Source organism: Fomitiporia mediterranea, assembly GCF_000271605.1.
Source record: "Fomitiporia mediterranea MF3/22 unplaced genomic scaffold FOMMEscaffold_9, whole genome shotgun sequence".
Taxonomy (NCBI): domain Eukaryota; kingdom Fungi; phylum Basidiomycota; class Agaricomycetes; order Hymenochaetales; family Hymenochaetaceae; genus Fomitiporia; species Fomitiporia mediterranea.
This window is the reverse complement of record NW_006760394.1, coordinates 2,559,729-2,572,163: the sequence shown is the minus strand read 5'-3', so window position 1 is coordinate 2,572,163 and position 12,435 is coordinate 2,559,729. Positions and strand designations below refer to the sequence as shown.

General features: G+C 45.5%; 4 protein-coding genes across 4 annotated transcripts; 3 read left to right on the top strand and 1 right to left on the bottom strand.

Annotated features, from left to right (window-relative positions):
- Positions 1-227: 227 nt before the first annotated feature.
- On the top strand, positions 228-1,999 carry FOMMEDRAFT_30642 (uncharacterized protein; the record flags this gene model as incomplete). Its single annotated transcript, XM_007269394.1, has 9 exons — positions 228-248; positions 312-470; positions 524-602; positions 668-793; positions 850-1,031; positions 1,090-1,104; positions 1,161-1,282; positions 1,732-1,802; positions 1,896-1,999. 9 exons carry the CDS (start codon positions 228-230, stop codon positions 1,997-1,999), a joined length of 879 nt encoding a protein of 292 aa, XP_007269456.1.
- A 216-nt stretch (positions 2,000-2,215) lies between these two features.
- On the bottom strand, positions 2,216-3,120 carry FOMMEDRAFT_170033 (uncharacterized protein; the record flags this gene model as incomplete). Its single annotated transcript, XM_007269393.1, has 2 exons — positions 2,704-3,120; positions 2,216-2,646 (listed from the first exon to the last, which is right to left on the bottom strand). Exons 1-2 carry the CDS (start codon positions 3,068-3,070, stop codon positions 2,216-2,218), a joined length of 798 nt encoding a protein of 265 aa, XP_007269455.1. The 5' UTR covers positions 3,071-3,120.
- Positions 3,121-4,979: 1,859 nt separating this feature from the next.
- FOMMEDRAFT_159447 (uncharacterized protein) lies at positions 4,980-7,144 on the top strand (the record flags this gene model as incomplete). Its single annotated transcript, XM_007269392.1, has 7 exons — positions 4,980-5,063; positions 5,117-5,169; positions 5,222-5,235; positions 5,506-5,583; positions 6,277-6,467; positions 6,780-6,931; positions 7,006-7,144. 7 exons carry the CDS (start codon positions 4,980-4,982, stop codon positions 7,142-7,144), a joined length of 711 nt encoding a protein of 236 aa, XP_007269454.1.
- A 42-nt stretch (positions 7,145-7,186) lies between these two features.
- Positions 7,187-11,093, top strand: FOMMEDRAFT_142457 (JmjC-domain-containing protein). Its single transcript, XM_007269391.1, has 5 exons — positions 7,187-8,831; positions 8,881-9,361; positions 9,417-9,803; positions 9,854-10,112; positions 10,167-11,093. Exons 1-5 carry the CDS (start codon positions 7,219-7,221, stop codon positions 10,850-10,852), a joined length of 3,426 nt encoding a protein of 1,141 aa, XP_007269453.1. The 5' UTR covers positions 7,187-7,218; the 3' UTR covers positions 10,853-11,093.
- Positions 11,094-12,435: the final 1,342 nt, after the last annotated feature.

Sequence of the window (12,435 nt, the reverse complement as noted above, 5' to 3'; positions counted from 1 at the left end):
CGGAAAATTCATTTATTGAAATCGGCCTGATCTCAGTAATAGTAGAATCTATCCTCTTTGGTAATTACTATACTAATATATTTATGAGACATCATATTTTAATTGACGAGTTTGCATTGCCTACAGGAATTTTTTCTGTGCTCTTTGCACTCTGTGTCTACTTGCTCCTATGTAAGAAGATACTTTCGGGTGTGCCAAGGAGGAACTTTCTCCTTGCACTTTCGATTATGTATGCCCTAGCAATCGTAGTATGTACCTTTGTTATACAATCAGTTATATGTACATGTATAACTCACATTACCCCCTCATAGCATATTTCAGTCAACATCAAACGATGTCTGCAAGGCATTATTGATTTGTATTCGGGAAAGATTAATCCCTTGAACTTTTTAAATTCCGATGAGGGTGCTTTAAATGCAATTAGGCTTGTGGTGTACCTCCTGCAGAGTTTACTTGCAGACGGTTTAATGGTGCGTATAACACACTTACATATAACAATAAGTTTTAATGCTAAGCGCTACAGATTTACCGCCTTTATGTCGTTTGCGGTGTTAACTTCCGATTCTTGGGACCTGTCATTATATTGTTTGTTGGGAATATTAGTGAGTGGTGAAGAACATCTGAAATGCTTTAATAATTTGTGTGCTCAAACGTTGTATATACATAGTCTGTGGTGTTGGGACGATGGCTGGATATATTGAAAAAGGTTCCTTATTTCAATTTGGTACTAGTCCTCTATTGTGGCTAGAGGTGTTCTTCCTCATCACCTTGGCAATAAACCTCTTTGGAATAAGTACAAGCACATTCTTTAACATTACTGGATTATTTCTAACTAAATAAGTTCTGTAGTTTCGATTACAGTACGAATATGGTTGACGATGAGAAGAACATCAGGAATCTTACAATCACCCAGCTTCTCGCCCTTGACTGTAACACTTCTCGACCCCGGAATGGTTTATTCTGTCTCTCTTCTAGCTCTATTTGGACAATATGTAGCAAGCAGCCTCTCGTTCTTTGCTGCACTTGATTATGTGCGCCTCATTAGTTCATTCTTATTATATGGCATTTGTAACTAACACACACTTACAGGAGATACAAATCATTGTGAGGCTCATACCAAATGGTTTTGCACTTTGATCTATTAACGTTTTAATTGATAGGGAATCATGTTGTCTCTAATTGTTGTCCGTGTCTCGTTCAGGAGTTTATGGAACGGACAACTCAACATTTCACCTCCACAAATACATGTACATTGTATCCAAGCCCAGTCAACCGCAAGAAGGTATAGCCAAAGCACTCCACAGAGAAAGATGGACGGGGGATCTGCATCGACAGAAACTATAGATGTAGAATTGGAAGCAGTGCAGCAACATTTGTCATTCTGATTCAGAGGCAGACAGTATTTGTGATCACAACGAGGGAAATTAATGGATTATTTATATTGTTTGAAGCTGTAGTAGACATGCAATCATATATTCTCCTTGAGTTGAATTTTCATCCTTTATAATTTGTAATACCACAAAAACTTCCGGAATGAACATCACCAAAACGTGCAGAGTCTGACAAGGCAATATATTTACATGTAGACTTTATAAGCAAATATAAGGATCCACAATATGCAAAAAATATATGTCTTAGCATTAAATTCCAATACATTCTTGTGTTCATTTTGGTGATGAAGCCAGTGCTGTTGAGTGTAAATGTTTTGACCCAACCTAATTTTATCCTTAGTTTCGGTCTGACAGTTGTAATAATTGCGGAAAGCCCCGGAATTTTCGACTTCTTGTTATGTCGCAAGCTCGGTGCGCATTTAAACATGAATTTACTTTGATCGGAAAAAATGGGACTGCTACCGGTAGATTGCAATAATTCAAACTTACGTGTAAATGTTACAGACAGAATAGTGCTGAATGCAGAGGATGATAAATTCGGTACAAGTACAACTAAAGATTTACACGAAAAAGTCCTTGGGGTGATGAAACGAAGTACAGAAGAATGAGGTCCACTGCCGGTACAGAGCAGAATGCTAGTCATACAAGTACATCGTCATGAAAGTCATGAATAAAATGCTCAGGGAAGATACGTGAAAATTGTTTTTATTTTTATTTTTCCTGCGATACTAGCTATTACGTGTAGCGATTTCTGCAAATCGGATTTAATACTTGAAAAATGAAAAGATTTTCAGAACAGAACTGACTTTGCATGTGCTCGGTAGTCAGAATCCGCCGAGACAGCCTTCATCTTGATTCCCACGAGCGGCTCTATCCCTGTCGCCGAACCTGTCACGTACGGGGCTTCCACGAACACGACTACGACTTCTCCGACGTTGCTGAGTCGAAGATGGGGGTGATCTTTGGGTTTGCCTTGAATTACGCGTTGATGACCCGGATGTGTACGGATAGGGAGTGGCAGGGCGTTCAGCCGTGTACGGAGAGGAATGCGGATGCGGAAGGAAGGCAAGCTGCGCAGGATCACCTTTTGGGGATAGACGCAGAGATGACTGGGACGATGTTGCGGAAGTAGCTGATGCAGTGGATATGGAAGAAGCGGTTTTTGCGTAAAGGGGTCGCGTCGCAGATGCATTATTATCGGAGTCTTCGGACGTGTCTGATAGGTCCTGAATGAGGGATGGCGGTACAGACGCGTCTAGATAGATGCATAAGCCAACGGATTCATTATGTATGAAAACTCTTCGAAGTTCACCGTTTCTACTAGTATTGAATCCCGTTATCCTTGCTCGAGGGTGCATATGATCACCTTTTCGTCGAGGCCAGCCGCGCACGGGACTGCTATTCTCAACATCCATAGCAGCTTCACCGCTGCTGCCAGAATAAGTGCGACCAGGGCATCCACGCTCAGGCAAAGCACAGGAATTAGGTTGCACGGAGATGGGCGAGCGATCATACTGGTCTGGACTGTGAGCAAGGTGTGTGCGACTCAGAGCGTCAGGATGATTGGGAAAGTGAACTTTGGAATGGTTGATTCTTATTGCTCCTGAAGATGAGTATGGAGAGTCACTCTCGTCAGAGGACGTAGTGATGCGTTTCAGGATCGGGTGTGGATAAGGCATGATTAGGGCCAATTGACTTGAGTGGAGAAAGCTCCAAGGCTATGGGGGACGCGGATTGCATTGTGATACATACTGCTTTATATGCAGAATGGTGAACAGGTGAAGACCGAGGTGAGCGTCGAAACAAGAGCACGCTTGCGGGAAAATTAGACAGGGCGAAGTTCACGTGAGCGTTCAATCCAAACGCGTTGTTGGAGCACCATCGATGGTTTGTACCCTTTCCTTCATATCTTTCACGTCCCTTCATGCAGAAAATCCATGAAAATTGCGGTTGGACGATACGCGCCTTCTTGCTATCCATGTGGCCATTTTTACAGCGGGAACGCTGCGTCTGCTGACTTGCGCCACGCCCCGAACTCACACACTCATCACGGTGATCAGTCTATTTTGCCTTCGCCCTGCACGAGGGCACACCAGAACGCTCACGGGCGGAGTAGATTCCCTCATCCCCGTCTTCTTATCTCTGTCTGCTATTACTGAAATGGAAACGCTGACTCAACTGATGAGGTGGCCGACGATCGCGCTTTCTCATTGTCCATCTGGCCGTGCTCTTCGCATTAATATCCGGAAGGTCACCTGTTTGCATACTCTTCTAAGCTCCGCTTCATGCGGGTACCGTCAATCACGAAGTACAGTCTGTTAGCTAAACCCGCCTCCCACCTGTTTCACCAGCTGTCTATCTCCCGTTGTCACGCGACGCGGGAGGAAATAGACTCTATTCAAGGGGTACAATCGCGACAGTCCGACAAGGACTTGCACATTCCGAAACGCCGAAAGCTCGTCTGCAGACCATCCTGCGGCGTGTGTACGCTGCAAAATTGATATTAGAGGACACGCTTGTGCTGAGTTTGGTGTGAGCTTGTGATCTGCTATGGGAACCCTAGTTTTGTCTTCTCGCAACGCTTTATCTCGTGCTGCGACAGGGTAATATCAAGTTCATTTCCTTTGATGATCTTAGAAATTGTTTAGATGATGTTCTGAATTCGTAATTCCAACCTCGCGTTCGGTACCCAAGCTCATGAATGATTATAGCGGAAGGCTCCGCCTAGCTCTTCCATTACGTTCAGCTTTATTTGTGCGCACAGAGACCGGCTTGGCTTGCGTCTAGAGCAAATATGCACATTAGAAGGGGGCAGACAGAGCGAGTCAGACCACCTTCGCAGTTCTTGCTTGGGACCATTCATATGTCCATTGGAGCACAGTGACACACATCGATCATATCAGCTGAGGACCTTTCTTTTCGTGCTTCTCGATACTCAAATACCGAAACGCTGAGCAATTTGTTGCAATTAATATAATTGTTTTTGAAGCTACAGGCCTTCTGTTTGCAATATCTCTACCTCATAGCGTTGGAAATGACTACTCCTCTGTTATTTTCGCTCCACAATATTGCAACGACATGCTCTAAGCAATCGCTCTCACCTCTGCATCCCTGCATCTTAACTTTATCGGACTGCAGAGGAGAAAGCTATATACAATCTAACTGGTGAGCTTGTGTTACTTAAATTATCTTTGACTGCAATATTCACCCGCTGCGTTAATTCGGCTTTATGCACGTAGGTGAATGATTTGTCTGAAACATTTTTACCGCAGTTTTCTCGCAATTATCCTCTCTCGATATCTTCTTGATTTTATCTGAGATTGTCCGTGTTTTCAGATTAATTAATTTACGTTAAACCGAACAAAGCGAAAAACTCTGCTATGAGGCCTACTGAGGTGGCTTGTTGGTCTCATCTGCGAGTTCCTCGGCCGACGTGTTCGCTTTTTTTCTTGCTTCAGCGTGGTCAAGTGTTATGAGGTAGGACGGAAACGAGCTAGGGCTGAAACACTATAAAATGGCACACGTTTAAACAGTCAATCAACATATTCAAGCCTCTGTTGAATTTTGCTATCTTGTCTTTAACTCACTATGAAGTTCTTCACTGCACCTATCGTTGCTTTGACACTTGCCGCTTGTGCTCTAGCCCAGATTAGAGTCAGCCTCAACCCGTTCGTCCGCAATCCTCTTAACTAAAAATACTGAAGCACTAACATTTTGGTATATAGACCGAGACCGACAGAATGTGCACCGGAATCAATCATTATGAACGGAGGCAGACGTGAGCATTTTGTGTTTATACTCTATTTTCTAGATTCTAACGATGATCACAGCTCCCTATACTCTTGTGCGTAACATTGTTTATTTATCATGGTGACGAATTTGCACTTATATTTACCTGGAACATACCTCTATCCTCCAGACGTTCGTATTTGCATTTCCATCATCATACTATCATCATTCTCAGATTGCATCCATAGTATTACTGGACAAGGTGCTAGGAAGACAGAAATATATACTGCACCAGGAAGTACATTCAGATGGACAGAGGATTACAAGAGCGGTAAAATTTCTTATATCTGCACCCAAGCACAGAGCATATACTCATAATGACCAGGTGTGCCAATTCACGTCCACGTTGTTGGTTCTGGTCGTGCTACTGGAGATTCTCCGACTGTCACAGTTGCACCGGGAAGTACGTACATTTATTTATTTATTGATGATAGTTATATATCTGACAAACACGTAAACAGAGGGTGGATGTGCTCTTGTCTCATAAGTGCATCTCATGATTCAAGAAGAATATTGGTTGGGAAGGTTGTCATTTAGGCGATTATCGGAGTATAGAATCAACCCCAACTCACAGTAAAGAAAATTGAAAATACTAGGCTTGGGGGATAGGAGTAGAACGATTGGACGTTCAGTATTTCTAGTACATACTTTTGAATGGAAACATTTGCGCATGTACAGTGATCAGAAAGTCAATGTGCTCAATATATGTCAAAACAACGAGTGTATAAATCTCTGCAGACAGAAAGATATTCGGTGTGCAAAGACTTGATGCTAATCCCTCTCGATTTGAGGGACGCTACGCGATCTTCATACGTTTCTAGTCATGGATAGCGGGCGGGGAAGATGAAATCGACAGGCATTGGCAGATAGTGTATTTTGCCAGACAAGCGCTCGTTGCCGTTGAGGACAACCCTCTGAATGATATCATCAAGGATTTTCTGCAAATATTATTTATACATAACGACTCTCGGGAGCTCACGCTCAACAAACGCGATTACATTGTAGCAGAGCTCTGATAAGCTGCATTGTTTGCTTCATTAACACAAATAAATCCGACATCTCACATTTTCAAGCAACCGTCATTATTCATTCGTAGTGGGATTTCCCAAAATCCATGTGATAGAATTTGCGAGCAACGTTGCAACACTGTTACAAGCTCGATTTGAGCTGCATAGACTAATTGCTGATCTTGGTGAGGTCGTCGAATTACATCAAGCTACCCTGCAACTTCTCCCTAACAACCATTCAATTACTCCTCGACCCTCGACCGCTACATCGTGGTTCACAGTCTGCTGATTTGGACAGCATTGACAGACTGCGGGCCTCGACGAGGCTTGAGCATCATTAGGCTTCGCTTTGACAACCATCCCAAACGTTCCAACCCTTTAAACAATAGGCTTGCAATTTCCCTTCAAAGTCGATTTATAGTGCATGAACGGATTGTAGATTTAGATGGAGGGAATGAGAGTTATTGCGGTGCCCTGCAACCTCTCCCCAACAGTCGTTCCAACTGTCCCAACTCTCTGAATAACCCTGCAATTTCCCTTCCAATGAAGCAATTGAGCATCATCATGCCGCCCTGAGACTTTGTCCCGACAGTCATTTAATCGCTCTTTGTCTCTGAACAGCCTTGCGAATGCCCTCCAAACTCGATTCGAACAGCATTGGCAGGCTGCAGACATTGATGAAGCAATTGAGCATAACCGTGCTGCCCTCCTGCTATGCCAAGACAGCCATCCAAAGCATTCGAAGTCGGTCTGAAGGGCATGGGCAGACTGCAGACCACATGGAGGCAAATGGGCATTATTGTTGTGCTGCTCTGTAGTGTTGCTCGAACAGCCATCCCCACCTACCATACTGCTGAGCACACCCATGATAGTGCACACGATGAAGCCTGGCAGCCACGACGATGCGATTTGACGGGGGCTTGTAAGCATGATCGGCCCGATGTGGAAATACGATAAAGATGATGACGATGGCTGTCCAAGAAGGTGATGAATACAAAGTGGGTGGTCAGTAAATTATATAAATACCCGAAATGTTCCGTCAAGTACTGCTAATGAGTGTGGGAGATGGTTACCATATTAAGACAATGATGAGCGGCCACGGACCATCGCATGGAACGACGACCGACGACCACTCTCTTACACTTTCACCAATGACAACGACAATGAGCGGCGACAGTACGCCGTCGTTGACTCCCTCGCCCTCCCTCTCGCCCTCTCCAACAATTCCGGCTCAACCGGACCACTTCTACTCACAAGACGGCGATGGCCATCCAGCACCGTTCTCACCCGGCCACGCTTGGCTCAGTCCCGACAACGATCCCCTCGCGACAAAGGGAATTCCAGTCTTCAAGCCCACCATGGATGAATTCCGGGACTTCGAGGCGTACATGACGCGTGTAGAATTCTGGGGCATGCGCAGTGGCATCGTCAAGATTATCCCCCCGAAGGAATGGTCCGACGCACTGCCTTCTATCCTGCCGCAGCTTGCTGACGTGCGCATAAAGTCCCCAATCGAGCAGCACATGCTCGGGCGTGCGGGTATATTCCGTCAACAAAATATTGAGCGACGGAAAGCTGTCAGTGTACGCGAATGGGCAGAATTGTGTGCAAAGGATGACTACCGAGCTCCTGCTGTGGACGAGGTCGGTCTTAAATCTGCCGGGGCACATGCGCCATATGTAAAGAGAAAAAATAAGAAAAGAGAAACCACGATAGTCAAAGAAGAGGAAATGTCAACGAAAGACGAGTTTGAAGATGAAGCGGGCACTGATGACACTGTTTCGGTCCACGAGCTGCCTACACCTGCTCCCGGAGCCGACTCCGACTCCGAAAATGATGCCGATGCAACTGCAGAAGCAGAGACCGATGGTCACTCTACCTCGCGTCCTCCGGGTCGTCGAAAACGACAATATCCGACTCGAGCAGAGCGCGAAGCTACTCTTGCAATGCGTGCTGAACTCGATAAAGAATTCCTCCAAACGTTCGACCCAAAGATGGGTTGGCTTCCGCGAAATACCTCCGCTTCTGACTATACACCTTCGTTCTGTTCAACGCTTGAGCGACGATATTGGAGGAATTGTGGGCTGGGCAAGCCTCCTTGGTATGGTGCCGATTCCGCGGGCTCACTATTCACAGATGAAACGACGTGCTGGAACGTCGGTTGTCTCCCATCGACCCTTTCTCGCATTCTTCCTAAGTCTTCGGCTGGATTACCGGGTGTGAATACGCCTTATCTTTATTTCGGAATGTGGCGCGCGACATTTGCTTGGCACGTTGAAGACATGGATCTCTTCTCTATTAACTACATTCATTTCGGAGCCCCGAAGTTCTGGTACAGTGTACCACAAGGACGCGCGATGCAACTCGAGAACACGTTGCGAAGCTTCTTTCCACGAGATGGTGCGAAGTGTCGACAGTTCCTTAGACATAAGTCGTTCCTAGCAAGTCCAACATTACTTGCCCAGTCTGGATGCAAGCCGAATATGCTTGTACAACATGCTGGAGAGTTTGTCGTGACATACCCTCGAGGATATCACGCCGGTTTCAATCTCGGGTTCAACTGTGCGGAGAGTGTGAATTTTGCGCTAGAGAGCTGGCTCGATATCGGGAGAAAGGCTCAGGCATGTGGGTGTGTTGGCGACAGGTGTGTATTCTCTGATTCTAGGCAGACGCACAGTCTCATTCCTTTGAAGCGTGCGCATCAACGTTGATGAACTTCTGCGAGCTCAGGAAGAGGAGGCCGCCCTTGAAGCGTCTAAGCCTGCTCCAAAGCCTCGTCGAAAGAAACGCAAGTCTGAAGGCGATGCTCAGCCGAGAGCAAAGAAGCAAAAGATTTCTGATGGTTCTGCGGAAGATATACCATCGTCATCGTCTATCGCACCCAAACATAAGATTTTATTAAAGGTACCAAAGGAACTCGGTCCTTTCCCGTGCTGCTTATGTGTATCACGCGATACGGATGGTCTACTGCGTGTACACGATCTGCCATCTTCGTGGTCAGGTTGCCAGAATTTTATGCCAAAAGATGCGTCTGGGCAAGAGATCTGGCGTGCACACGAGAAGTGCGCAATGGCCATCCCAGAGACATGGGTCGACGACGATACGGACGATACAGGTCAAACGGAGAGGGTAGTTTTCGGTATAGATGTAATTGTAAAGGACCGGTGGTCCTTGGTGAGTATTTTCGCTAACATTTCGTTGGGTATCCAATAACCAGTTGCCTCAATAGAAATGCTCATTGTGTCAGAAATCACGTGCAAGACTACACGGAGCACCTATTCAATGCACAAAGGGCAAGTGTCCGAAGGCATTCCATATCTCCTGTGCGCGTGATGGAGGAGGTGAAAACCGTGTCCACTTTGCTGAGCTCCGTGAGATCGAGAAGGAAGTCATCTCAAATGACATTGTTCCTCCTGTCGAGCAACTCAGCGAGCTTATGGATATACCTAAACCGACCTTGCATGTTGATGGAACCGACGCAGAACCACCCATATTCCCTACGCTTTCATCAAACGTCGTGGTGGATAGTCAGACTCTTGGTGCAACCCCACAACCCAACGTCATCAAGACAATCAAGAAGATTGAGTATGAACTATTATGTACCCAGCATAATCCAGTACGTCCCATATTTTGTCTGCCTGCACTGCTTCTCACGACCCTTTGCAGGTTGTAGTCGCGGCAAGACGCGCAAACAAACAAGACCGAGTTCGAAACGAACTGCTCGCTCTTCCTGTGATGTCCCGGATAAAACTACGCGTCTCTGCTGGTGTCTTCGAGGTGTCTCTTCTGTCTGTGAATGAAGAGCGGAATACTATCGAAGTTATCTGGGATGACGGCATCCGGCGCGAGTTTAAGTGGAGTAGTCTCGTTTGGGGTAAAACTGACCAGATGGTCGGTCATAAGCCCACCGTTGCCGCACCTGAGCGTGAGTTGATTTCGCCATCTTTAAGTCAGAAGTGGGATCCTAATGTCTCCTTAGAACCAAATTTCCCTAAGCTGAACGTCCGTTTCACTCCCTCTTACGCAACCGCCTCCTCGTTGAGCTCTTATACTGGACAACCACCGCCAACCCATCCAGCTAACTTTGCAGGTCCAAGTAACCCCAGCCAAACCCCTCCATATTCCACCTTTACAACAACTCATAGCGGCGACGGCCGGTTTGGATATAGTGAACGGCCGAATTCATATATGGCGTTTCCGAGCGGTGGCGGCCAGGCATCTTCGGTTTCCCCGGGTCAATCTACCTACCCGTACTACGGTTATTCTACAGGCTTTCAATCAGGAGCGGCGTCTATGGCTTGGCATCCTCAATTCTCTTCAGCGTTCCATGAGACTGTTGCTTCTACTGTTGCTTCTCTACCAGCAAGGTCTGGGTTAGGCAATGTCAGTGGACCTTCTGCAGGAAGGGATCCTATGGCAACTTCCGTGTCCCCTGTCCCAGCGATGAATAGTCTGATCAACGCAGAGCACCCAGTATCAGTTAAAACTGTTACTGCGAGTGAGAGTGGGAACGGACAACCACCAGAAGTGATCGCGGCTGTCGAGGAGATACAAAAGCTTTCCTCTTTGGAGCCTGATAGGTTACAAGCGGTCTTAAGCTCTCGACCTGCGCTGCTTGAAGCAGTCAAGATGCTCGTCGCACAACAGGCAGAGGCTGCTGCTTAGCCAGCGCGTGCGAGCACAGAGTTGCAAAACCCTTGACTTGACTTTGGTTGTACCAACATCGTCCGGATTTTTCCCTTTTGTGAACATTATTAAAACAATATACACGTCCTCCCTCCGTTGTTGTTATGCATCCGACTTCCGATTCGATTCATCAACGACATCCGTTTTCCGTTTTTATATTCTTATTATAAACGTGTCTGTTACGTTCTGCTTATTCATTTTGATCCAACTCCATTCTTCCACCCTGCCATTAACGATTGTTTCAATGTTTATTCACTATACTTACTGTCTGTCTAAGCTTGTATACAATAAATCTGTATATTTTTCGGACGGATTCTGTTGATGAGATTTGTCATTCGCACTGTTAGTCTACTTTGATTCAGACTGGCTGTATGTATTACTGTATGTGGCCGGCTTTATAATTTACATGATAATCATATACCATTAAAGTTGTATACAATTCGGACGACTGAGCATTTACACCAGATTATATATACATTCGGCTTTCTCAAGTTAAGTGAATGTTCAGAATAAGCAAACTTTACCAATACTGTCATAGAAACAAATCGGAATCTCTTCATCAAGATCAGGAAGCAACTAGAAGATTAATCATTACAGTAGTGCTGGTTCCAGTGATAATGCAGTATGCTACGTTGATTAAACAAATACTTGTGTATGATATCACGGGACTGATATAATTTGCTGTACGGATAGTCAGTATTGGATACGAGCGCATATACGAAGAACAGGGGGTATATTTAAAGAAACAATGCATCATGAGAAACTGAAAGCAAAAAATGAAATTCATCCGAGGGCATGCCAATCGAAGGATTCGAAGCTGCTATCTTGACATGAAGAAGTAATTCGGTGTGTAGAGATATTTTCGTGGAGAATCTCCCGCGAGGCATGACAGAACATTCGACAGAGGCCGGATCTTGAAAATAGATGACAATACCATAATGGTAATGTCTGGCTTGGCAGGTGGACGCTTTGACGGTGCAAATCAGCATGAGGAACTTGTCAGGGACATATGGTTTACTGCTACGAAGAGTCTGGAGGAAGTAGAGCTCCCGCGAGGCATTAATCTCGCCTTTTATTATTAAGTCTACTGAAATTGAAGCCAGCCTCTGAGTCCAGGAGTAAATGGACCAAAGACACGAACAGAATGATTATAGGCTAGGTCTGTAGATCCCGAGGGCTATACCCTAAGAGAGTTCAAATGCAGCACTAGAAAGGATGATGATCTGTCCTCAGTCGAGGGCGTGAATGTGGACGTTGAAAATGAAAATCTGTCTTCTCGGAGTTTGTAGATATGATCCCGAAGTGTCAAGAACGAGTCTGGGGTCAGGACCATGTGTGTTTTATCACTTCATGGACAGAAAATCACTGATAGTCAACCTTCGACACAAAGAATCGCATGACAAACAAAATGAAGCAATAATTATAGCTGGTAATCATGAATTTCCGGAACTTTCTGGACTCAGAGAGTGCCAGCAGATAGGCGAGAAGAGGCGTTGATTGGGAGGAAGAGGATGTGAGATAGATTGCACCGCTGAGGGCTATGAAGAAGGCGACGCTGTGTG

What these genes read in the sequence shown, in the direction of transcription:
- FOMMEDRAFT_142457 (XM_007269391.1), top strand. Translation starts at nt 7,219, where the DNA reads ATGTTCCGTCAAGTACTGCTAATGAGTGTGGGAGATGGTTACCATATT. An exon ending in TAAAGGACCGGTGGTCCTTG is followed by an intron (nt 9,362 to 9,416) that starts GTGAGTATTTTC and finishes TTGCCTCAATAG; the next exon opens with AAATGCTCATTGTGTCAGAA. An exon ending in CACCGTTGCCGCACCTGAGC is followed by an intron (nt 10,113 to 10,166) that starts GTGAGTTGATTT and finishes ATGTCTCCTTAG; the next exon opens with AACCAAATTTCCCTAAGCTG.